The sequence below is a fragment of the Phaenicophaeus curvirostris genome, chromosome 5 (genome assembly GCF_032191515.1).
Source record: "Phaenicophaeus curvirostris isolate KB17595 chromosome 5, BPBGC_Pcur_1.0, whole genome shotgun sequence".
Taxonomy (NCBI): domain Eukaryota; kingdom Metazoa; phylum Chordata; class Aves; order Cuculiformes; family Cuculidae; genus Phaenicophaeus; species Phaenicophaeus curvirostris.
This window is the reverse complement of record NC_091396.1, coordinates 67,632,769-67,658,258: the sequence shown is the minus strand read 5'-3', so window position 1 is coordinate 67,658,258 and position 25,490 is coordinate 67,632,769. Positions and strand designations below refer to the sequence as shown.

At 42.9% G+C, this 25,490-nt stretch overlaps 1 protein-coding gene and 1 long non-coding RNA gene across 2 annotated transcripts in view; both read left to right on the top strand.

The window, feature by feature from the left end:
• PELI2 (pellino E3 ubiquitin protein ligase family member 2) overlaps positions 1-21,769 on the top strand; it is an 81,275-nt gene extending 59,506 nt beyond the window's left edge. The window contains exons 3-6 of the mRNA XM_069856886.1: positions 6,032-6,133; positions 14,370-14,567; positions 15,674-15,862; positions 19,296-21,769. Coding sequence (XP_069712987.1) covers positions 6,032-6,133; positions 14,370-14,567; positions 15,674-15,862; positions 19,296-19,862 — 1,056 coding nt within the window. The 3' untranslated portion in view covers positions 19,863-21,769. The remainder of the gene's footprint in view (positions 1-6,031; positions 6,134-14,369; positions 14,568-15,673; positions 15,863-19,295) is intronic.
• The window catches only part of LOC138720595 (uncharacterized), a 512,056-nt gene that overhangs the window by 146,989 nt on the left and 339,577 nt on the right, over positions 1-25,490 (top strand). The window lies entirely within an intron of this gene.

Genomic DNA, 25,490 nt, shown 5'->3' with positions numbered 1-25,490 from the left:
ACTATGTAGTAGGTAAATCTCTTACTAAAACAATCAGTGTAATTTTAAGGGAAGAAAAAAAACACGTGTACTTTGCAAGCCTTTCTTCAGGTTTGAGGTTTAAGCCAGTGGAGTGGTGTCAGCTCCGAGTGATGCTGTATGTTTGCAAAAATGGCAGGGTACTAGGAAATTGTACTTGGGCCCCTCGATACAACCAGGACATTGAGGCACTGGAGTGCATCTGGAGAAGGACAACAAAGCTGGTGGAGGGTTTGGAGAACAACTCTTATGAAGGCTGTTTAGCCTGGAGAAGAGGAGGCTGAGGGGAGACATCATTGCTCTCTGCAACTCCCTGAAAGAAGGTTGTAGTGAGGTAGGTGTTGGTCTCTTCTCCCAAGTGGCAGGTGATAGGACAAATATTAGTGGTGAAGCATTGGAAGAGGCTGCCCAGTGAAGTGGTGGAGTCTCCATCCCTTGAGGTGTTCAAAAAGCATGTAGATGTGGCACTTGGGGACATGGTTTAGCAGGCACAGTGATGCTGGGCTCATGGTTGGGCTGGATGAGCTTAGAGGTCTTTTCCAACCTTAAGGAGTCTATGATTCTATTGTGATTCTAAAAGCTGTTTTTTAAAATGAAACTTGTGTACTCCATTCCCCTTACCTGTAAGGTGTTTTTATGTGGGGTGAGGGTATTCTACTTTCTCACTTCTTGATGTGGTAACAATGATAGCAGGTACCTTTTGAGGTGAACAAGTGGAGAGCAGAGGATTCAGTTGGGCAGGGATGTTCCTGGGGCTGGCAGAGTTTGAGTGTTTTGCTGCTGGCAAAGCAGTCTCTGTTTGATCTTAGTTCCTCTGAGACCTGACAGATTTGTAAGCTGTAGCCTTTAGCTGCTACTTTGATTCTGTGTGAGTGCTGGAACAAGGTTTTGCTCTCAAAATGGAGAGAGAGGAACAACAATGAAAAGTGTGCGTGTGTGTGTAAGGAGGCAGGGGAAACCAGGACCAAGTGTAATTCCAGCAAGCAGGAAGGGTAGAGCTGAACTACTAGCAAAGTTTGGGTTTTTTTAAACAATAAAGAAATAAATAAGTACTTAAGCTGTATTAGAATCATAGAATGACCAGGTTGGAAGAGACCCACCGGATCATCAAGTCCAACCATTCCTATCAAACACTAAACCATGCCCCTTAGCACCTCGTCCACCTGTCCCTTAAACCCCTCCAGGGAAGGTGAATCAACCCCCTCCCTGGGCAGCCTGTTCCAGTGCCCAATGACCCTTTCTGCGAAGAATTTTTTCCTAATGTCCAGCCTAAGTGTCCCCTGGTGGAGCTTGGGGCCGTTAGTGTGGAGGTGAGGTAGTGGGGCTTCTGCAGCGCAGCTCCTTTTTATCTCTGATGACTTGTGGTAGTGTTGATGAGCCCCCAAATCATTGGAACACACATCTGAAGGCAGTGAGGTAGCAGTGACATTCTCTTTGAGTGCTGGGAAGGAGAGAAACCTCCCTGTTAAGGTAAGCTGGCTCAACACTTGGCAAGGCTTGGAGCTGCTGCCCAGCGTCCTCCAAAGGTTAGCCCTATAGATATGGATGGATTACGGTGCAAACAGAAGCTCTGTCTTGGGAAGCTGATGGTGAAATCTGTCTCTTCGTGCCAAATGGAAGGTGGCTCCTCAGGTTTCCTTTATTACTTTCGTTTGGCCTTTGAACTTTCCTAAATCCCTCAGCCCCAGCACGGACATAGTCACTAGAAATGGAATTAGTCTCGAAAAAATCTCTCTTGCCGATGTTATTTGTTCCCTCTGTTCCTCTGTAGGGCTTTTGTCGGTCTCCACTTTGCTATCTGTTTCCTCCAAAGGGAATTACTTGTCTTCAATGGCTTGAGACAGTTCACTGTATAAAACTGTTGTGTAGGCAACTGAATTAATCTATCCCCTATCTCTCCACCAGCATTCCTGCTGGGCAAGAGATGCCATATGCTGTGGCCAGTCTGGAGCCACATGTTTCTGGTTTATTTGGCAGGCTCAGGCTATATATATTAGCACGTTTTTTCCAGTATTTGTTTTTGTTGGGAACCAATTCCAGGATTTTTTGGTTTTCCCATGCTCAGTTGCTGATTTAAGGTGTCCCTGCTGATGGTTTGGAACTAGGTGATCTTTAAGGTCCCTTCCAACCCAAACTATTCTGTGATTTAAACTTCTAAGAACCTAAAAGATATGAGAAAGTTGCTTTTGAATTTAAGTGATGTTGGCCCACACACTCAAAAGTTTGGTTGACTCCAAGTACAAGCTTTGATAATAACACTATTGCTCTGGTGGACCTTGGGGCAGAGGTGAGGAGATACAGGTAAGGCTTAGTGCCCAGTTTTTGTTCCTTTGTATTTAAATTCCTGCCTGGAAGGTGGAACTGGTGATGTCCAGCCTAAAACTCTGAAGTCATCTGCTGGAATCTGTGATGTCTTGTGAGAGTTAGAGCTTTTCTCATAACTTCAGGTACCACAGCAGCACAATTCTGTGATAGCATCAAAATCATTTTTTTAGAGGGAAATATCAAGGCTAAAAAGCAGTAAAAAAGCAACCTCACTATTTTGGCTGCTACAAACCAATTTCAAGGGAGCTGGGGGAATCAATCTTCTAGCTTTTGGGGGCTTGTTAGTGGTCTGGTTCTGTAGTTCCGAAAGCTGTCAAAATCCTTCATGATTTTGCTTGTGGCCCTGTTCCACTTAAATTACTCTTTCATTAAGATACTTAACCTTTTGCTTCTCATAGTCATCAGAAATAATGCATAGTTCTTCTGTTTTGTATAATTCCTGAAATACTGTTAAATTTTGTTTTTACTTGGAAGTGGCCAGTCGGTTTGAGACCAACAATTTAAAAGCCTATAAAATCATGTAATCATAGAATGGTTTGGGTTGGAAGGGACCTTCAAGACTGTTCAGTTCCAACTTCCCTTCAGCTGGTTCAAGTTGCTCAAAGCCCCATCCAGCTTGGTCTTGAGCACCTCCAGGGATGGGGCAGCTGCAACTTCCTTGCGCAACCTGTTCCAGTGTCTCACCACTCTCATCGTAAAGAAATTCCTCCTTATGTCTAGTCTAAATCTGCCCCTCTCCAGTTTATACCCATTGCCCCTAAATCTATCACTAAAGGCCCTTGCAAAAAGTCCCTCCCCAAAAAAGCTTTCTGAGAAATGATTAGACAGTTCCATGAAATGAAATGAGGCATTTCACACTGAAAATAACTGTCTTTAAATATTGGAAAACTAAGGGAAATAAGGTGAGGAAGAAAAGTTGGGAAGAGAAGGGGAACGCACACAGGAAAGAAAGATTGTGACCTACCCTAATATTTTGCAGATGCTGACCATGGTCATCCTGATGGAAATCATTAACATATTCAAATCCTGGTTCTGTAGGTGTAGGACATGACCTTACTAAGTAATTCTGGAAGTTCTTAGGTTTGCTTCTTTGTTTCTTCTATTGGACCTTAAAACTTTCAGTTTTAGATCTCACCGAAGTTTCCACTTGATGCAGTATTTTGCCTGACAAAAGCATAAGCTTCGAGCGCGCGTCTGTGCCCGAGTTTTACCCCGTGGCCGTGCTCAGTTCTGCGTAGCCTGGCTGGAGCTGAAGCCAGGAGCATCATGTTAACATGCTGACAGCTGCTGATGGGATTGTCCTCTGTGTCCTCAGCTGCAACACAGTTGAGTGGGAATGAGTGAAAATTGTGTGTGTGAAAGCTATTACTTTCTGGTCTTTGAAGCGATGGTATCTGATAACATGAATATAAATGGATTACTGCCATATTTTGCTTAAAATGCTAAGTGTAAAGGTCTCTTGTTCATCACTTAATATTTCATTTGTAGTCTAGTAACACCTGAGACCTGCTCAGGGCTCAAGATCCCCTTGTTACTTGTCAATGAGTAGAGGAAAAGATCTTGATACGATGATTTGGTCCTACAGTTCAGTCTCCTAGCAGGTCACAAGGTGGTGGTGACTTCATTTGAATTCTGGTTTGAGATGCTGTCTGTTCTTGCAACATAATGTGTGTCAGCGTAATAGTTACTACCATACAGACTATAAATTCAGACTGGGAAATCTAGAATCTGTGCACCGCTGATAATCATATAGGTTTGCCTCACTTTTCAGGTGTTGTTACAACTGTTGTAACAAAATTGGGGAAACCAGGCTTTGTGGCTTGAAGGTTTAGTGAGAGCTTCAGTACTGGAAAGGACTGGGAAAGGTCATCTTGGCTAATCCTTTGCCTCCAGGTATTATCGCCTATGCCTAAGCCTTTAGCAGGTGTTGGAGCTGCTAAGAGCTTTCAGCAAGAGGCATGTTGTAAAAGTAGTTGTAGAGTTCAGTGGTTTGGGTTGGAAGGGTCCTTAAAGATCATAGAATCATAGAATAGTTTGGGTTGGACGGGACCTTAAGGATCACCTAGTTCCAGTACCTCTGTGATCAACAGGGACATCTCCCACTGGACCAGGCTGCCCAAGCCCCATCCAACCTGGCCTTGAATGCCTCCAGGGATGGGGCAGCCACAACTCCTCTGGGCAACCTGTTCCAGGGCCTCACCACTCTTGGAGTGAAGGAATTCCTCCTTATGTCTAGTCTAAATCTGCCCCTCTCCAGTTTATACATGAAATGAATTCTGGGTTGTGAGTGTGCATTGCTGGTTCATGTTGAGCTTCTCATCAACCAGCACCCCAAGTCCTTCTCCTCAGGGCTGCTCTCCATCACATCATCCCCCAGCCTGTATTGAAACTGCAGGTTGCGCTGCCCCAGGTGTAGGTCCGTGCACTTGGACTTGTTGAACCTCATGAGATGCACACAGACCCACTTCTCCAGTTTGTCGAGGTCCTTCTGGATGACATCCTGTCCTTCTAGTGTGACAACCGCACCACTCAGCTTGGATCATCCAGTCTCTAATCTGTTGCTGTAAATAGATGAGGTTTACAAGAAAGAATTCTTCCATTATGTTTTTTTCAATAATTGTCAAATGCTTTTGCTAACCCTTTGTAGGCTTTCAGCATGCACATGGGTGCTTTTAATAGCTCCATCATTCAGTGAGACATCTAATGATTTGTTTAATGATTCATTTGTAACTTTAGAATCATTTAGATTTTTTGAGAGATGACAAATGAGTAGAATATATTTCATTGCTTGGTTTAATCATCCCTATCTGGAATGGGGCTAGTGAACCTCTTCTGGAAAATTACTCCTCCCCTTAGCAGAAAACTGAAGAAAGCTTTAATTAATCTATTAATTCAGTACTGAAGTGTCTGCAAAGTGTTTTCTGAGCAGTAGCAGGCATTACCTTTCATAATTATGTGCAGGTATATGGACCTTATATTTACATATATTTCCCTGTTAGACAATAGATGTAGTTTCTCAGCTTGCTTCCCTCTGTCCCAAAGCTTTTGCTGGTGCATTTAAATTGTACAGGTAGTGCAATTACATTTTGAAACCTGGGAAGTCTTACATAAGGAATTCAGTCTAAGTAAGATATAACATTGAATCTACTTAACTGTAATGATATCCCTGCCTCTGAAATCCTGGTACTTTTACTTGGAAATCAGTTGTATTGCTCACTTTTTTGGTAAAAAACCAAAACAAAACAAAACCCAAACAAACAAACCATAGAACCCTAAGCCCCAAGTCTTTGCTTGAGTGCAAATTCCTATGAACATTAGGAGTTTAATAAACTTTCAGAGACAAAACTATATATTTGGAGTCTCTGACCATGAAAATGGTACGTATGGTGGCCCTGCTCATGGCAGGGGGCTTGGAACTGGATGGTGTTTAAGGTCCCCTCCAACCCAAGCCACTCTGATTCCATCACTGGATACTTCTGAGCTAGAAACAAGTACGTGCAGCTTTGGGGTTTTCCATTAATAAACAAACCAAAAAATCCTATTGTATGTGTTTACCCAGGCTTGTAATAAAATGTTATGATACGCTGCTTTTCATGATCGTAGTGGAGGTGTTTATAGAGTGAAATGGATTTGATTAAAATATTTATGAGGAAGCTGTGTGTAATAGACATATTTTTTTATTTAACAGGCGATCAGCAGTAAAGGTCAGCACAGCATCTCTTACACATTATCCAGAAACCAGACTGTTGTAGTGGAATATACTCACGATAAAGATACAGACATGTTTCAGGTAAGAGTCTATGCAACGCATGCGTTGCTTTTTAAAAGCCAGATATGGAACCACAGTTCTGCGTTATATTCTCCTGGGTATTTTCTGTGATCTGTGGGATTTTCATGGTTGAACCCGCTTGCATTAATACGGGAGCACTTTGATATTTTGGATTGTCTGTTTTTCTCAAGCCAGCACCAGCGTCTGTTAATAACTATGTCCTGGGGTGCATCCAGCACGGCATCGCCAGCTGGGCAAGGGAGGGGATTGTCCCACTCTGCTCGCACTGGGGTGGCCCCACCTTGAGTACTCGGGGCAGTTTCGGGCTCCACAGTGTGAAAAGGATCTAAAGCTACTGGAGAGCAGTCAGAGGAGGCCATGGAGTTGGTGAAGGGTTTAGAGGGGAAGTTGTATGTGGAGTGGCTGAAGTCACTTGGTCTCTTCAGCCTGAAGAAGAGGAGACTGAGAGGGGAGATCTCATGGCAGTCTGCAGCTTCCTCATAACGGGAGGAGTAGGAGCAGATGCTGATCTATTTTCTCTGGTGACCAACAATAGGACCTGAGGGAATGGCAGGAGGATGTGCCAGGGTAAGTTTAGGTTCAATATTGGGAAAAGTTTCTTAACCCAGAGGGTGGTGGAGCACGGGAGCAGCTCCCCAGGGAAGCAGTCAGTGCGCCAAGCCTGACAATGGTCAAGAAGCCTTTGTCCAACACCCTCGGACACACGGCATGAATGGTGGGGTTTTCCTCTGCAGCGATAGGAGTTGGACTTGATGATCCTTGTGGGTGCCTTCCAATTCAGGACATTCTGTGGTTCTGTGATACTGCTTTCCTTGTGCTACTGTACTAATGGTATGAGAAAGAAACGTTAGCTCTGACTGGATTAATGAAAAGCACAAGAATACACCCCCCCCCCCCCATTTTATTAAGTAGCTGGAATCAAAAGGAAGTGGGTAGGAGTTGGACATGGGATGGGGTAGGAGGAAGGTAAAAGCTAAGGAAGGGAGGGGAATGTGGGAGCTGTGCATTAAAGGAGATAAATTGGTGATAGAATGATAAAGAAAACTGTTTTGATAAGAATGGTTGGACTCGATGATCCGGTGGGTCTCTTCCAACTTGGTGATTCTAGGATCCTATGTCAAATGGTGTAGGGAACTGTGCTGAGTTTGTCTAAACTGTCTTTATCCAACAAAAAAAAAAGTGGGGAGGAAAGCTGAGGAGAGGCTGTTTATCAGAGAGTCCAGTGATAGGATGAGGGGTAACAGTTTTAAGCTGAAAGAGAGGTCATTCGTATGAGATCTTAAGAAGAAATGTTCTCCTGTGGAGGTGGTGAGGCCCTGGTTGCCCAGAGAAATTGTGGCTGCCCCATCCCTGGAGGTGTTCAAGGCCAGGCTGGATGAGCCATGGAACTTTCACCTTTCAGTGGAAGGTGTCGCTGCCCATGGCGGTGGGGTTGGAACTGGATGATCTTTAAGGTCCCTTCCAACCAAAGCTGTTTTATTATTAACATGTCTTCACTCTCCCATGTATAGACTTGTGTTTTTCTGCATCATCTAACATTCTGGTAGCCTAAGTTATTTTCTTATGCGATGCTTATTTTTGTATAAAATAAAAGAGCAGAAGTTCTATACCAATTTAATCTCAAGCTCTGAGGAAAACAAAAACACACAAGCATTTCCAATCTAGGCTAATTGGGTCTGTCTTGCCAGTGACCTCTGTCATTAGAGCATTTTACAGTGAATTGTTATCCCTCATCATTCAGTCTTACATATTTAGAAGGGTCAGCAGCTGAGTGGTGTTGACAGAAGAGGAAATGGCTCTGTCAAGATGTTTTTGCTTCATGTGGCTTCAGTTTTTTTGCTCTAAATAAAATTTTTCCTTGTGTGACTTTGGAACAATCAAATCCAAATAGGGATTGATGAAAACTAGTCTTGTACGTGTGGTGCTGCATGAATAGGTAGTTAGAAAAGGATCACATGGACTGAGTAAACTGAAATGGATTTTTTTCATGTTACCTTGTAAGAGGAAAGCGTAACCTGTCCGCTTGGGTTACTGTGTGGTACTTGCTTTATCTCTGCAAGATGCTTTTGTGCCTTGAGTAGCTTCAGTGAAATCTTCTGTATTTAAATTTTGAAAGCTGGAACTTATCCATTTGCATACACTAAAAAAACTGAATACAGAGTTGCAGAACAGCTGCTTTTCTGGCCCTATTGTATAGACGGCTCTCTTCTTGAGTGTATAACATCCTAGTGGTGATTACAGCTTTTACTTGGGGGGCTATTGATGAAGAATTAGGAAAGTTGGGGTGTTGTCATTTGAATGAAATGTAGCAGCCCAAAGGGAGGAGAGCAGCGTAGATAAAGCAGTTCAAGTGACCCTTGTGTAAGGCAGGGGGGTGGTTAAGGATGCTTTGAGTCTAAACCAGGGGTTTGGCTCAGTGAGGAATGACCTGGTTAAGCATAGCGTTGCCCAGCTAACGGTATATCTTCCCCCACTTCTCTTTGAGGTCCGTTGATACACGCTAGAGGAGGAGTTTGCACAGGGTAGTGCATGGAGGCAGATTGCACCCAAAGACCTCCTGCGCTTCCATGGCTGGTGCAGTGGAGTGCCCTTCTCTTACTGCCACTTTACAAGCACGGATCCTGCTTTCTCCTTCTGGCAGCTCTCAGGTGCCTGGTGAAATGTCACAAAAGCCCTAATTTTGGCCCATGTACTAATTCATCTCTGAGAGGCTGCTTATGATTTGGGCAGTTACCTGCCCTGCGTTCATATTCATGGGACTGGTTTGGCTTATAACAGGTCAAACCATCCAATCTTCAAAGCAATAAAACTTTTTGAGCTGAATCTTGTATTATTAGAGGGTCTCGGTCCTTCTGGTGCCTTCTCAAATGACTAATGTGTCAGGTTAAGGCTTCCATGGTACTTGACACTGGCGAGGACACACCTTGGACCCTGGGTTCAGTTTTGGGACATTCACTACAAGAAAGGACATTGAAGGGCTGGAGCCTGTTCAGAGAAGGGCAAGGGAGGTGGAGAGGAGTCTGGAGCACAGATCTTATGAGGAGTGGCTGAAGGAGCTGGGCCTGTTAAGTCTGGAGAAGAGGAGGCTGAGGGGAGACCCCGTTGCTCTCTGCAGCTCCCTGAAAGGAGGTTGTGGGGAAATGGATGCTGGTCTCCTCTCCTCAGTAAGAAGAGATAGGACAAGAGGAAATGGCCTCAAGTTGTCCCAGGGGAGGTTTAGATTGGATATTAGGAATCATTACTTCACAGAAGGGGTTGTCAAGGATTGGAACAGGCTGCCCAGGGAAGTGGTGGAGTCACCATCCCCGAAAGTGTTCAAAAAGCATGTAGATGTGGAGCTTAGGGACACAGTTTAAGGGTGAACTTGGAGTGTGAGATTTACAGTTGGGCTCGATAACCTTAAAAGTCTATTCCAACCTAAACAATTCTATGAGGCATGGGTGGACGAGGTGCTGAGGGACATGGTTTAGTGTTTGGTAGGAATGGTTGGACTCGATGATCCGGTGGGTCTCTTCCAACCTGGTGATTCTATGATTCTGTATTGTTAAAAATCATCTTTTCAGTGCAGTCTTTCTTCTGTCTTGGTGCATAAACTGTCACGAGTGACTTGATCTCAACTTCACCTCGAGCATCGTGTTCATGTTTCCACTGTGGTTGTCACACTATATAAGCATTGGCCCAGAGGGGCTGAAAACTGTGAAAATGGGAATCTCTTGCACGGTGGCAATATTTTTCTGCTAAAGCAATGCCACATAGCAGCTGAAGAGGTTTCCATTATTTAAATAAACCATTAGGTTTTCATTATTCCTTGTAATCTTATTGTGGGCAGTCAGAGGAAAGTTATTTGAGGTCTATTTTGTCCTGCCCTCACGACAGCAAGTTCCATCTTGTATTTATTGGTCCATGGAGTAAAACACAACCTCTAATGAAGCATTGCTTGGAAAGGCAGTCCTTGGAGTTGATGTTTCTGCAAGTGTGTGTTTCTGGCTTTTGTAGAACACCAGTAAAAATATGGAAGCCGAAAGGAGAAGGATAATGCCTGGACCACAGGATTATCTTGAGGCTTGAGGGCTTTGCTTGGCTGCTGAGAATGTGTATTATCTTGGGCAAATCACTTAGTATTTTTTTCCAATCTCGATATTCCCCTCTGTAAAATGGGATGGTAGCGGTATGTGACTTCACTAAGGTTAACCATAGTAAAGAATGTGATAAGCTCGGAGTGGTGGTTGCTAGCAACACATTGCTGGGACCTGGAATAGGAAAAAGGCAGGGCAGAGTTCTTTGTTTTCTTGGCCAGGGTACCATTTCTGCTCTGCAAAGTCTGAAATCCATTAGGCTAGAGCAGATTTCCCATGAAAGTGGGGGAGATCCACAGTCACCTTTTTCCTCCTTCCACTTTCACAGTCTGTAGTGAGTCCTTGTCTTTGAAGGACAACGTGAGAAGAGTTGTGTTGGTGGCTTGTATTCTGCAATTTTTCCAGAAACAAACAGGGGGCTTTTAAAGACTGCAAACCCAGGATAGCTTCTGCTTTTATGCTTTTCAAGCTTATGACCAAGAAGTGTGAGCATGTGCTTATCAGAAGTGAGGCACACGCAGAAACATGGGGATAGTATTCAAGGAGTGATAAGGAAATTCAGAAGGCATTGAAGAACAGTGTCCAGGCTTTCTAAATACCAGTTTTCTTGATATTTTCTATAATAAAACAACCAGATTTTCATGCATATAGCTTTGCAGTTAACAAGTGTTTAAAATGGCCATGCATGTACTCTAGTCACCCTCCCATGCAGACACACATCGTTTATTAACTGTGCAGATTAAATGCATATTCAATGATGCAGTCCTACTGCCTGTTCTTGTAGCTTTTTTCAAAAGATAACACAAAGAATTATTTACCAAGTAAGCCCTCTTACAGGAGTGTTTGAAAATAATGCTTTAAAGTGCTATCCAGGAATGTACTTGTTTCTTGAAAGCTGGAAACGGTGCAGGAGTGGGTGCTTTTGCTCTCCCTGCTTACTTGTATCCTGCTCATTCACCTGAGAAAAAGTCACGTGCTGATCACTTCTAACAAAAAGTTGTCCCTGCCCATTGCAATCGGGTTGAAACTGGATGATCTTTAAGGTCTCTTCCAACCCAACCTATTCTATGGTTCTGTTGTTCTGCTGTTTTGTGTGCATTTTGGTGTTTTTAATATGTAATTCTATAGTGAAACTTGTGTATAAATGCTGCCATGCAGCATTGTCTTAGACATACAGATCAGATTTCTTCACAAAACAACGAAAAGAATGCACTAACTTCTTTGTATGCCACCTCCCAAAGTCTATATCCTGCAGCATTGTTAGGCTGCTAAAAATAAGATTTTTCTGTAGAGTTTAGTGACTGTTCTGTTGATGTGTTATTTGGAGTAGAACGAGTTTCTTCATGGTTTGATTGGATGAAAATGTGTTGATTATACCTGTTTGTAACACCACAGGGAACCAAAATGTGTAGCCAGCACCCTAAATAACTACAAGTTTATACAAGAAGCAGGTACGTTGCATTTGAAGAATTGATTTTTTTTCATTATTATTCTGAAGAACAGCCCTTCAGAAGTTGCATGGTCCAATTCCCCCTATCATCAGAGTGAAATTTTTGTTGAAGTCCAAGAATCTGCCGCTGTTAAATTATCTGCTGGCAGATTGTCTGGTTTTGCTGTGTCTCGGGAGTGAGCATTTTTAATAGTGCTTCTTTGATTGACGGCAGACGCTAGCAAATTGATTGACTGCCTGGCTTTTACCCAGCCTTTAACAATAACCTGTAGAGTAGGCAACGGAAGCTGTCTTCTGCATCAGTTAGAAGATTTATGGTTTGTTATTGGAAGTAACTTAGTCAAATAATACAGAACATGGCAGAGTTAACAAGAGAAGTCCCAAAATATAGGTTAAAATTACTAAGAGTCAAGTCTTCTGTTCTATAGAGGAAAATGAGGAACAAAGTCATAGAATCACATAGAATCATAGAATAACCAGGTTGGGAAAGACCCACCGGATCATCGAGTCCAACCCAACATTTTGAATTGATATGGAGCATGAGGGAATTGCCGTGTTTTGAAGGCAACTTCTTAAAATCATATTTAGTGTTGACATGTAGTAGAATATGAGACTGAGCCTCTAGAAGGCTTTTTAAAGAGAAAAACAACAACAAAAAAGAAAACCAAATACTTCAAGTATTTGATGTTGTGTAGACATACTTGTGACACGAATGAGGTACGTCAATGAAGTTATTACTTTGCTTAAAATATTACATGTGGTTTCAAAGATTTTAAAAAGCACATAAAAGCCTAATGTATAGATTTTTAATGCTTATATCAAAACATATTTGGGTTTCATGTTGACTGGTCTGATATGAGGAAGACTGGGAGCAAACACTTGCATGTTTTGTCATCATTTAAGGGAAAAAAAATGCAGGCTTTTCTCTAATTGCACCTAAAAGCTTTGAGAATTATATATTTGAGAGCCTGTATCAGGCAGAGCTCGTTATGAACAAATTTATTTCTTTTTCATTATTGATTATCCTTTAAGAGACTTCGCATACAGGCAGAGAATAGGCTGAAGTGATGAATAAACTGCCTGCTCCTGGTCAGGCTGACTGTTAGCAGGACTTGCATTGGGTGGGAAATAGAAGCCTGTTAAAAATAATGCTGTGAAAGGAAGGAGAATATAGCTTTCTACGTTTTAGCTTCAACTTGTCAAGTTACATAAATCAGAAGTGTCCCATATTAAACAGTTTCTGAACTCTGCCTCTTGGGTATTCTACTTGACTACTTTTGATTAGGCCACTTCTAGTGTTTCCTTGGTGCTGCTTCGTGGCAAGCTCCTCACGTTTTATACTCTTGTTGAGACCCGTGATATGGAGAAAGTAACTGGATGTGTCACTTGAGAGATGAATTTCGGCATGTGCTTGAGTTTAACAGTGCTGAGTAGAACTGAAAGCAGAAGAAAAGCATGGGAGAGGAGCCTGTACTGCTGTTCTCTCTTCAGTTGTGACAAGAGTTAGGTATTAATATCACTTTCCTTGTGTCTTCGATAATATTTTTTTACTGTCTAAGCAGGCACAGCAAGTTTAGTTTGCAGAGATGTTTGATAATGACGGAACCGTACTTGTGTTCCAACAGCTGGCTTTGAAGACCAAGAAGCTAAGCAGAATGTAACTTCTTGGGGGCCAATGAGATTCTACTTAGTAAGGTTATTTTTATAGAAATGCAGATTCTGGGTATTGCAGGTAGCTTTGTGTGAAGAATATTCTTAATTTTCATCTATTGGATCACAAGGTGTCTATAAAGTTAGTATTCCGTTCCGCTCCTTGTACCTCAGCTCCACTTTCCCAGTTATGATCAAAGTTGGTGTAATGCTAATTTACCTGTAGAAGTATCGATAAAGTCTGACTGTGTTTGACTGACAATCAGATCCCTCTATTTCGTAATCAAGCTTTCTATTCCAGACACCTAGATATTTCCCATTTTAGAATTCAAATTTATACATGTCTAGATAGAAAGATATTCTTGTTTACTGCTCAACTGTCTTCAGCAGCAATAAAGTTTTTAAACTTCTTTAGTCATGCGCGTGCGTGATTAGGAATAAATTTAATCAGGTTTTGGGGTTTACCTGAAACTAGAAAAGTGAATAAAACTTGGCATTTCAAGCTAGCAATTTCTGAAATGACAGAATACAGTGGATAAGTAATTTGCTGTGGTTTTTCTCATGTGAGGGTGGGGAGGCCCTGGCCCAGGTTGCCCAGAGCAGGGGTGGCTGCCCCATCCCTGGAGGGGTTTAAGGCCGGGTTGGATGGGGCTTGGAGCTCCTGATCCAGTGGGAGGTGTCCCTGCCCATGGCAGGGGTGGGACTGGATGGGCTTTGAGGTCCCTTCCAACCCAAACCAAACCATTCTACGATTCTATGATAATACTTTCATGCTGTTGACAATGCTTTATTGAACAATTCATTGCAGCTGTGTATGTACATCATTTGTAGCTGAGGAAATTTTGTCTTGCCATTTAAGTGATATATTTTTGCCTAGGGACAAATTTAAAGATGCGGATTCATCTGTTTGGATTTTGCCATCCAGAAATCCAATAGACAGTACTTTACTGATTCCATCAGTATTAATTTGGCAAAATTGTGTCCTTAATGTTTTATTTCCATGATTCTTTCTAATTATACCACTACCTTGATTTTTTTTTTTTTTTTTTCGTTTTTGCAGGTTGGGAGGTCAACAGAAAGCCCCATAGACTTTGTAGTAACAGATACCATTTCTGGAAGTCAAAATAACGATGAAACCCAGATTACGCAAAGCACCATATCCCGTTTTGCGTGCAGGATTGTTTGTGACAGGAGCCCACCATATACAGCAAGGATTTTTGCAGCTGGATTTGACTCTTCTAAAAATATATTTCTTGGTGTAAGTACTACTAATAATTACGTTATGTATGAGCAAACTGGGCTTTATTCTGTAATTTTTGAAGCCCCAAAATTCCCTTGTACTGGTGATAACTTATCGTTAGACTTCCATTGCGCCAGCGTTACCAGCTGCAGCGTTAAGTACAAACTGCAGTTTTATGTGACTGATTTATTACCAGCATGAATTCATGGTCATAATTGTCTTTAAAATGCAGCTCTACTTTAGTAACTGCTAGTGGATTTTCTTTAAGTTGGTTTGATATATTCTTGATACTCATTGTGATGGAGAGCAGGAGAACAGGTCTTATGAGGAACGGCTGAGAGAGCTGGGGGTGTTTAGCCTGGAGAAGAGGAGGCTGAGGGGAGACCTCATTGCTCTCTACAACTACCTGAAAGGAGGTTGTGGAGAGGAGGGTGCTGGGCTCTTCTCCCAAGTGACAGGGGACAGGACAAGAGGGAATGGCCTCAAGCTCCACCAGGGGAGATTTAGGCTGGACATTAGGAAAAAATTCTTCACAGAAAGGGTCACTGGGCACTGGAACAGGCTGCCCAGGGAGGGGGTTGAGTCCCCTTCCCTGGAGGGGTTTAAGGGACGGGTGGATGAGGTGCTGAGGGACATGGTTTGGTGTTTGATAGGAATGGTTGGACTCGATGATCCGGTGGTCTCTTCCAACCTGGTGATTCTATGATTCTTATGATTAAGCTGCTCTTGCCATTCTGGGCACCGAAGACCAAGGAGCAAGTCAGCTGCCTTGTGGAAAAGGAGGCGCCCATTGTGGTGGTTTTGCTTTAGAGTGGGTAGGAGCATCTGTGCTGCTGACATCCGAAGCATTAACTCTGACCTGACGTGCAGTAAGAGGCACTGAGCTGGGTCTGTAGTATAAAGATAGAGTAGTAATTGGAGATGTACAAGAAAAAGATGTTACGACTCCTCTGGCCAAAGGTATTCTTAAAAATAGGACTTTTTTGTAAATCTATGCCTAAGCACTGCCAACTAATGAGGAAACTTTGTGGTTTAGACAGCTGTCTAAATTTTAACGTGTAAAACTTCAATGTATAAACTTTTAGACAAACTCTTTTCTTTCCTGGGGTGATTGTCACATGCAGGAAAAAGCAGCGAAATGGAAAAATCCTGATGGCCACATGGATGGATTGACAACTAATGGGGTGCTGGTCATGCATCCAAAAGGAGGGTTCACTGAGGAGTCCAAACCTGGAGTGTGGCGGGAGATCTCGGTCTGCGGCGAAGTGTACACTCTCCGGGAAACCAGATCTGCTCAGCAGAGGGGAAAACTGGTAAGTAGAAAGCAACTGGAAATTAAAACAAAAGAAGAGATACTGGTATTCCTGGCATTGAAGGGATGCAGAGTAATAGCATTGTCCTATAGTGGGCACTGAAATTATCTGAGTAGCTGTGCATTACAGTAGATTCTGCACTGCTGTTCTTAGACAGGAACACACTTTTTATTCTGCTACTGTCACTTTTCCAACTGAAACAGCTCAGAGTGTAAAAGCAAAATAAACTCTGCTCTTGAATCTCCATCCTTCTAATGGTCTCACAGGACATGGGGACATAAGAAAGTTTGGGCATAAAAAAAGTTGTCTTAAAAGTATAGTCCAATTGCATGTGGAATGAGTTTGGATAATGCAGCTTCTGTTTGATTTACCTGCCACCAGGAAGAAAAGAGAAGCCCCACTAAGTATATTCCTATTTTATCCTGTGGAGTGGGATGGGCTTTGCTTTTACCAAAAGTGAAAGATTTCAGCTGCCTCAGAGACCTGTGGCATAAATAACCAGGAGAGAAGTTCCCATAAAGGATATGTCCACTTCTCAATAGCAGATGGAATGGAATTCCCATAGCACAATTGTTCTTTCCCCTTCCTGAGGTATGTGGGGCCTGGGAAGGAGAATGACATCACTGCTCATGCAGCCCACAAAATCCACAGACAAGCCTATTTCCAGTTGGGTTGATGAGCTTCTCGTTAAGTCCTCCTTGTTTCTGGGTGAGTTAGGATGCTGTCCTGCATGCAGACCTGGAAGAGCCTTCATGGTTCACCTCTTCTGCTCTTTGCTAGGATTCAGGAACTGAGAGGATTTTCAAGGGGCATCATCCCAGGAGCTGAAGGAGCTCATTCTGATTTTAACTTTAAACTCTAGCAGCTTGATGATAAAGACTGAGAAAGTATGCACGATGGGGAAGAGGGTGGAAGATCCTTCTTCGTGCCAGTATTGCTTTTGTGCTACCTTGAGTTCCCATTAGCTTGATGGTGTTGGAATTATCCCAACTTCACCATTGGCTTTGCAGAAAACCGACTGTTTAAAGGAGTTGGGAAAAGGGAGTTTGAATACTTTGTTCTGCTTTCAGGGCACAGCCTGCACTTCATAAATTGCTTTGTCACTTTAATGGTGGCAGGCAAACCGCTGCCGGGACTGGGACAGATGATGTTGCAATTGCGCCCTTTGTACGTGGCTAGCAAAACACCTTTTTAGTGCTGCTAAAGAAAGGCAATACTAAAACAAATAAATTCCCTGCTCTGCATCTAAAATGACTTGAATTCTCATTTGAATAAAATTACATGGCACACTGGTATTGATGTGATCAGTATTCGTTGATTGGGTTCATAAAACCAAATGCACACTGTATAATGAATTGAACACGTTGCATACAAGAAAGCTTTTGCTGTGCTGTTTGTGAAGGAATTATCTGAAAAGAGCATCAAATCAAGACTTCTCTCATCTCTACTTGAACAGCTGAATTTTTCTGCTGAAAAGTGCTTTACACCAGTGACCTTTTATCTGTAGCCTGTATTGTACTGTCTAGGTGTTTTGTGCAAGGATGATCCACAGTTAATCTGTGAATTTAAAGTGGATTAAAATGTAAATGCTGAATTGGTTGTCATTCATAGTGTTCTTAAGCAGACATGATGATTTCATGTGACCTACTTAATGTCCAGGGTATTTGTTTTGCCTTGGTATTTTCTACGCGCTTCCTACATATAAATCAGGCAGTAGGTCTGTGTTCTTTAATTTCATAAAGAACCTATTCGGTATGTATTCGTCACTACTGAACTGGTAGCAATAGCACAAGTTGCTTATATGCTTGTGACATTAAAATAAAAGAATATTTCAGTGAAGTATGATGTGTTTGGCTTGTAAGTACCTGCTTTTAGTCAGATGAGAGAAGCCTTCAGGCATTGCACACTGTATTTGCATGGAATGGCTCATTAAATAAAGAGCCTAACTAGTTGGGTTGGTTAATTGTTCAGAAACTGAGCCTGGGCGGCTTCAGTTGCAGAACTTGTCACTTCAGAAATTCAACTGGTAAATCCCTCTGCTGTAATGATTGTCTATAAAAATACCTGCACATGTGGCTAGTATCGCGTTTGTCATTTATCCCTGATTTATCTGTGGAAGAGTTGTGCTGTTGAGGTGGAATACTGTGGGAGTTCATGCTCCTGCAAAATGCTTTACGCTTGCCACAAGCCCCCAAGAATGGTATCTGAGAAGCAGGACCACTGGTCTGTCCTAGGCAGTGGTTTTTAGCCCAAAAGGGATCTTTTGCTGCATGAACAGCCTCTGCCAGTCTTCATGAGGAAAGAATTCCAGGACAGCAATCTGCTAATACAGCCCTTAAAGAATGGCAGGTTTCCTTTTCAGTCTTGATAGAATATTTCAGCAAATATTACCTTAAACATGACTTGTGGTTTAACCCCAGCAGGCAACTGAGCCCTCCACAGAGAGTGGGGGGGCTGTATTCTGTATAATTAACATGTAGTTAGTTTTTCAGGAAATGAAGATACTTAGATGAGGCTTAGTTGAGAAGTTGGAAATTTAATTTTGCTTTAGCTCAAACCAGAACAATGGGGGGAGAGGCTTGGAAGAGTAAAAGTGAGTGAACTCATGGGTTGAGATAAGGGCAGTTTAGTAGGTAAAGGAAAAGCAAAAGGCACACAAGCAAAAGGAAACAAGGAATTCATTCACTCCTTCCCCTCAGCAGGCAGGTGTTCAGCCATCTTCAGGAGAGCACGGCTCCATTATGTGTAATGATTACTTGGGAACACAAACACCATCACTCTGATGGTCCTTTCCTTCTTCCCCCAGCTTTATATGCTGAGCAGGAGCTCACATGGTGTGGAATATCCCTTTGGTCAGTTGGGGTCAGCTGTCCCAGCTGTGTTCCTCTCAGCTTCTTGTGTACCCCCAGCCTGGCTTGCTGACGAGGGGTGGGTTGAGGAGCAGAAAAAGGCTGTGTATAATAATTAGTATTGCTCTAACAACAGTTGCAAATCTAGGACCTCCTGTACAAGCACAGAATAAGAGGCTAACACTCATTATAGTTTTAAGTAAGAGACAGGAGATGAATTTGGACAAGTGGGGGAGGCACAAAGAAATTAGGTTTAGATTACGTATTAGGAAAAATTTCTCTACTGGAAGAGTGGTGAAGCACGGGCAGAGGCTGCCCAGGGCAGTGGTGGAGTCACCGTCCCTCGAGGTGTTCAAAAAACATGTAGACATGGCACTTTGGGATGTGGTTTAGTAGGCACGGTGGTTTTGAGCTGACGGGCTGGATGAGAGGTCCTTTTGAACCTCTTTATTCTTTGATATTACAATGTTGGGTAGCATGCTAGGGAAGATAATGGTTTGGTGAGAAAGGCAACATGTTTACGGAACTCAGTTGTCCATAAAAGCTCTTAGGCTTACCTCCATATCCTTGTGTTCTGCTACTAGGTAGAAAATGAGACCAACGTTCTACAAGATGGCTCTCTCATTGACCTGTGTGGAGCCACCCTCTTGTGGAGAACGGCAGATGGATTGTTTCATGCTCCAACTCAGAAGCACATTGAAGCTCTGCGACAGGAGATAAACGCCGCCAGACCACAGTGTCCTGTTGGGTTAAACACTTTAGCATTTCCCAGCATCAACCGTAAAGATGTGGTAGAAGAGAAGCAGCCTTGGGCGTACCTCAGCTGTGGTCACGTTCATGGCTATCACAACTGGGGACATCGCAGTGACACAGAAGCCAACGAGCGGGAATGTCCGATGTGCAGAACCGTTGGTCCCTATGTGCCTCTCTGGCTTGGTTGTGAAGCAGGCTTTTATGTGGATGCTGGCCCTCCAACTCATGCTTTTACCCCTTGTGGACATGTGTGCTCTGAGAAATCTGCAAAATACTGGTCTCAAATCCCACTGCCTCATGGTACTCATGCATTTCATGCTGCCTGCCCTTTCTGTGCAACACAACTGTCTGGGGAACACAACTGCGTCAAGCTGATTTTTCAGGGCCCCATTGACTGATATCACTTTGCAATGGCCACAATAAAATTTTCTTTAACAACTTACTGTGAAGATTTTGCCACTAACTCTAGATTTTACCATTTTTTTTATAATGTTATTAATAGGGTGGTAGGGTGGGGATGGGGAACAGACAACGTTGTGAGGGACTGTGGTGGAATTGGGATACATTGATACCTGGAACTTGACAGATATCAGTGGTGTTGCATGCTTGAAAGCAGCATATTCATGAAGCCTTCTTGGTCAAATTGTAGTATATTTGTAAGCTTTTTATTAGTACCCTGGATCAGAAAAAGGTGTCTTAATGATTTTTTTAAGCTAAGATTTTTTAATGGAAAAGTTTTTTTCTTCTAAACTTTGACGAGCCTTTAAAACCTATTTTTCAAATCCAGAAGGAACATACAGAATGTAATTGTCTTTAATTTGCAATATAATTTAACATAAATAGTTTCTCGAGGAGATAATACAGAATGTGTGGACAGCCGTAGGTGAATGTTCACTTGAGATAATTGGAGATGTAAGAGAAAAATTAGCTGCCTAAATTGTAGAGTATAAGAGCTATTGAAAGATCTATTTGGGCATAACACAGCTGGCCAAAAAGGCATCAACGATTACTTGAAACTGAGGAAATCCTGTTTGCATTGATTTCCTTTCAGCATAATAGATATCCGCTGTTCATTATTTATGGTATATGGTTGGGTTTTTTCTTTCTTCCCCCTCCCCTTCATTTAACCTGCATCTAGTGAAACTCCTTTACTTTTTTCCATGCTTAGTTCTGGGTTTTAAGCCAATGTTCTGTATGTGTGTAGTCTGGCCTCTTTATTTCTGCTTAACTTAGCTTGCCCTAATGCTCCTTGCATGCCCAGAACCATTGGGTTAATTGAGATGTAGCGAGCCTTTAAAAACTGCATTAATGAAGGGGTGGTGCCACAGCAAGACAGAATTTTTACGTACAGCTTATACAGAACTTATTTACATAGACTTGAATTCAGGAAAGCGCTTAGTTTGTGTTTAAATATAAGCCCACAGATGGGACCGTTTAGATCCTCAAGTGCTTCAATGGATTGTGGTTATATGCTGTTTTGTTTTGAAATAAAAAAAAAGGCAATTAAAAATAAGTTATTATTTTAAGCTCACTTACTAGCCAAAATGCTGTAAGGAGAGCATCGTTTCTAGTTCAACTGAGTATCTGTGTTCAGTTTTCAAGTTGCTGCCATCTGTCACCTTTTTTTTTTTTTTGCAGATTGAGATGTGTTTGTATCCTTTTTTTTTTTCTCTAATGTTTGCAAATCAAACAACATTCAAATGTAATCAAATATATGCATCAGGGTGGTACATCTGAAGTGCATCACTTGAAATTCCTGACTTTTTAAGACAGCTGATAAATGTTTACTATGGAAATAATTAAATCAGAATTTCATATGAGATGTACCCTGCCCACTGTTAGTTTCATTTCACACCGAATGAGAACTCATTGATTTGTGGGGTTTTTTTCCTTTCGCTTTTCTTGGTATCTGAGGTATCAATCTATCCAGGTTTAAGATAAAAAGAATTTGGGAGAAAATAATAACATCTCAACATGAAATCATAGAGTCATTCAAGCTCAGTTCTGTTTAATCAACTATAGCTTTTTGCTATATTTGTGCCCTTTGTATAAATATATAATTTATATGATTTTAATATATTCTGTATATATATACTTGAATTGGCCTGTTCATATTTTGGTTGTAAACTTGTTTTATAGTTAACCTTATAAACATTTTACATGTCTCTTGCCAATGGTGATGGGACGTACTTTGTCTGCTGTTTTTAATATAATTTTGCTGTATAATTGTTCAGCATTTTAATAATTTGAAAATAGCTTTTCTTTTCTTTTTATGCTTTTGGTGTTTTAAAGAAAAAGGGGAGGGTGGGGTTTTTTTCAGCAATTTCTCTAAAAATCCCAGAACGTTCAGTTTTTGTTCCACTCAGTGATTGGAAATGGGATGAATCTTGTTAACGTAAAACTATAATGCTTAAAACTATAATGCTTTTTCCTAGTGCCTTTTCAATGCGATCCTCTTGTGATTCTGTACGCTGAGTCCTTACTCCCACAAGACAACTTTGTGGCTCATCTTCATCGGGAACAGCAGCCCAACCAACCAGACTGGGAAGAAACGCCTTTGGTCTTCGATTCTGCGCCGTGGATTCTGTTGTAAACGCGAAGGTGCCTCTTCCTTGTTGCTGTTTGGTACCAGTTCCTCAGGTCCCGTATGTGCACCGCAGCTATTTAGCATATACCTCGTCTGCCAGAGGCGCTTCCACCTCAACCTCCTCCTTGTTGGACTCGGTGAAATACTTCACTTTATTTCTCACGGGAGATGCTGTGAACGCACACTTTGTGGAGACGTTCCTTGGTGAATTGAGGCCACGAGCCATGTGTTCATGCTGGTGGCCGCAGCTTTCAAGCTTTGCGTACGACAGCTTCGTGGTTCTGGGATGGCAACTGTTTTACTGAGCGGAGCTGGTCAGGATACGTCTCTCTCCCTGAGCGTAAAGGGATTGGAAATGCGCAGGTTCCCAGGTGGCTCTGTTATTGAGCTGCTTTACTTCCCTCCTTCGCTGTTGGAGCTTAATTCCTGCTTCAGGGCTTCATCTAGCTGCCCCCTGCGCGAAGTGGTTGGACGGCATTAGGGGATCCTCACTGGGAATCCCGGCCCAGCTGCTGGTTGTGGTGGGGCTGGCGAGCGTGAAGTGGAAGGAGACAGGCTAATGCTTTGTACCTGAGGGATGTGTCCTTTTGAAAAGACTGTTTTACGTGAGATTTTTGTTTCTTTCACTGTTGGCAATTCTGTATAACGCAAGAAATACTGCAGGAAGGAAAACTCTCCTCTGGGGAACACCAGTTCCTTTGCATGAATCCAGGTACTTTACTAGTAACCAGTATTCAAATCCAGGGCGAGTCTCACAGAGCTGGATTTATTGGGAAGGCAGAAGAGTTTGTAGCATTATTTTTCTCAGATGCTACTACCATGTATGCTGCTCTGATCAAATGATGGACCATCTGGCTGCTTATCCCTTTTTTCAGAGAATCATGGAATGGTTTAGATTGGAAGGGATCTTAAAGCTCATCCAGTTCCAACCCCTGCCATGGGTAGGGACACCTCCCACCAGATCAGGCTGCTCAGAACTTCATCCAAGCTGGCCTTGAACACCTCCAGGGATGGGGCAGCCACTTCTCTTGGCAGCCTGATGCCTCACCACCCTCACAGGAAAACAATCCTTCCTAAGATCTCACCTAGATCTCCTCTTTCAGCGTAAAACCATTCCCCCTCCTCCTATCCCTATACTCCCTGATCAAGAGCCCCTCCCCAGCCTTCCTGGAGCCCCTTTCAGCACTGGAAGCTGCTCTAAGGTCTCCCTGGAGCCTTCTCTTCTCCAGGCTGAACAACCCCAACTCTCTCAGTGTGTCCTCGTACGGGAGGTGCTATGTTAGGTTTTTCAGGTTTCCCCTCCTCCTTTCAGGAAATACACAGCTTCCCTTCTCTGGTAACTTGGTAGGAGCAAATAGTTCCTGGATGGATACAACCAGTTCTGTTTGGAGTGAGCAAACTTGAGAACCATCTTCCAAGTTGGTTTTGCAATTCTATTTTGTGATTTCGTTATTATGATGTATTTTACATACCACTTCAAAAGCTGGAGATGTATTCTGTAAGGATTTTTTTCACCTATTACTGTTGTTTCAATTTGAATGCTTCAAAACCAGCTTTGGCTGCATAACTTGGAGCTAAAAGTATTTTTCTAGTCAGATCTCTAAAAAGTCTGTCATATCCATGCATAGTAGAGCTGTTAAATTTTCTTTTTTCCTGGCAGCTTCTTGGTAGAGTGCTGAAGTCTAAATAGAAGATGGGGCGGTGAGCATTGCTCTTGTTTTGAATCGTGGTCCGAGTTGTACAAAAGAGTTCGCACGATACTGCATTTTAATCACAAATTTCCTTCAAGCGTGGTCGCTTTGTGCCTCAGGGTACAGTAATGGTCCTGTACTGGCAGAGACATTATGGAATTCTTTTCTTTGTGAGGGTGGGAATGGGACTTAGAAGAGATGAAAAGTCATGGTCTGGCTTGTTCCAGGAGGGACAGACCCGCCTTGAAGCCAGTGATGCTCGGAACTGATTAGAAGTGTTAATGGAATGTAGCTATTGCTGCTTTCAGACCTAGTTCTTGTGCATAAAAGGATTCTCCTCAGTCCATTTGGAAGCTCTGGGATGAAATGAAAAGGCTCTGATCTTCCCAACAAAATACTCTGGTGTTTTAATGGCAGTTCCTGGAATTGGAGGGTTCTGCTTCAGTGCCTGACTGCGGAGCAGAGCTGCTGAGTGAATCCTGGTGAGAAACTGAAGTACTTTCTGAGCAGAATCATAGAATGGTTTGGGTCAGAAGGGACCATAAAACCTATCCAGTTCCAACCCCCTCCCACTGGATCAGGGGCTCCAAGCCCCATCCAGCCTGGCCTTGAACCCCTCCAGGGATGGGGCAGCCACCCCTGCTCTGGGCAACCTGGGCCAGGGCCTCCCCACCCTCACAGCAAAACATTTCTCCCTCAGATCTCATCTCAATCTCCCCTCTTTCAGCTCAAAAGCATTCACTCTCACTCAATCCCTGTACTCCCTGATCCAGAGCCCCTCCCCAGCTTTCCTGGAGCCCCTTTCAGCACTGGAAGCTGCTCTAAGGTCTCCTCGGAGCCTTCTCTTCTCCAGGCTGAACAACCCCAACTCTCTCAGCCTGGCCTTGTATGGGAGGTGCTCCAGCCTTCGGATCATCTTTGTGGCCTCCTCTGGACTTGCTTAGACAGATCCATGTCCTTTCTGTGCTGAGAAATAGAATATATTTTTTTAACTCCTCCAGACCACCCAGAATAAGCCGTTGGTGTGGACTCCGGTAATTCTCCTTCAGCGCAGTTGCAGTGGCTGATCACTCCCCGTTTCTTCATTCTTCTGGAAGTGGAAACTTCCCCTAGACACTCATGTTCATCCAGCTCATGGTCTTGATAATTTTCTGGGGTCAGAGAACCACTGGGAGTGATCTGGCCGTCAGAAGGACTGATAGAGGCATTGAAACACATTTTTATTGTGGTGGGAAAACTGACCTGGCTTGACTGCTGCTCTTGCTTAAAGCTGATCTGCAACTGTGCTTTTGGAACGAGCTGTGCTCGTCTGTTCTTTGTGCAGGAACGCTCTGTCACGGGTGGTTAAGTCTTGTTTTCCCCAAGAGTGTTGTTCACATGCTGCATGGGATGCAAGGTGGAATCAACAGGGCTGTTGATTGGAACAGGTAGAAACAACAGTCTGTTCGGCTCTTGAGGTGTGGACAGCCCAGCTACTCTGCAGTTTTCTAGCCAAGGAGCCCTCCTCCTCCTCCTCCTCCTCGTTTGCGCAGTTTTCAGCCTCTTGTGCATTCTTGGCTCCTTTCATTTTCTATTTATCCACGTAGTTGCAGGTAAACAAATAAATACAGCTTGGAAAGAAAACAAGAGAATTAAAAAGATACCTTCAGGTTTGCTTATCTCTTCAAGGAAAATACAAACTCGACTTATCCTGTGCATTTTTTCGAATTGTTCTGACTTTATAACCCTCTTCACAAGTATTCACACTT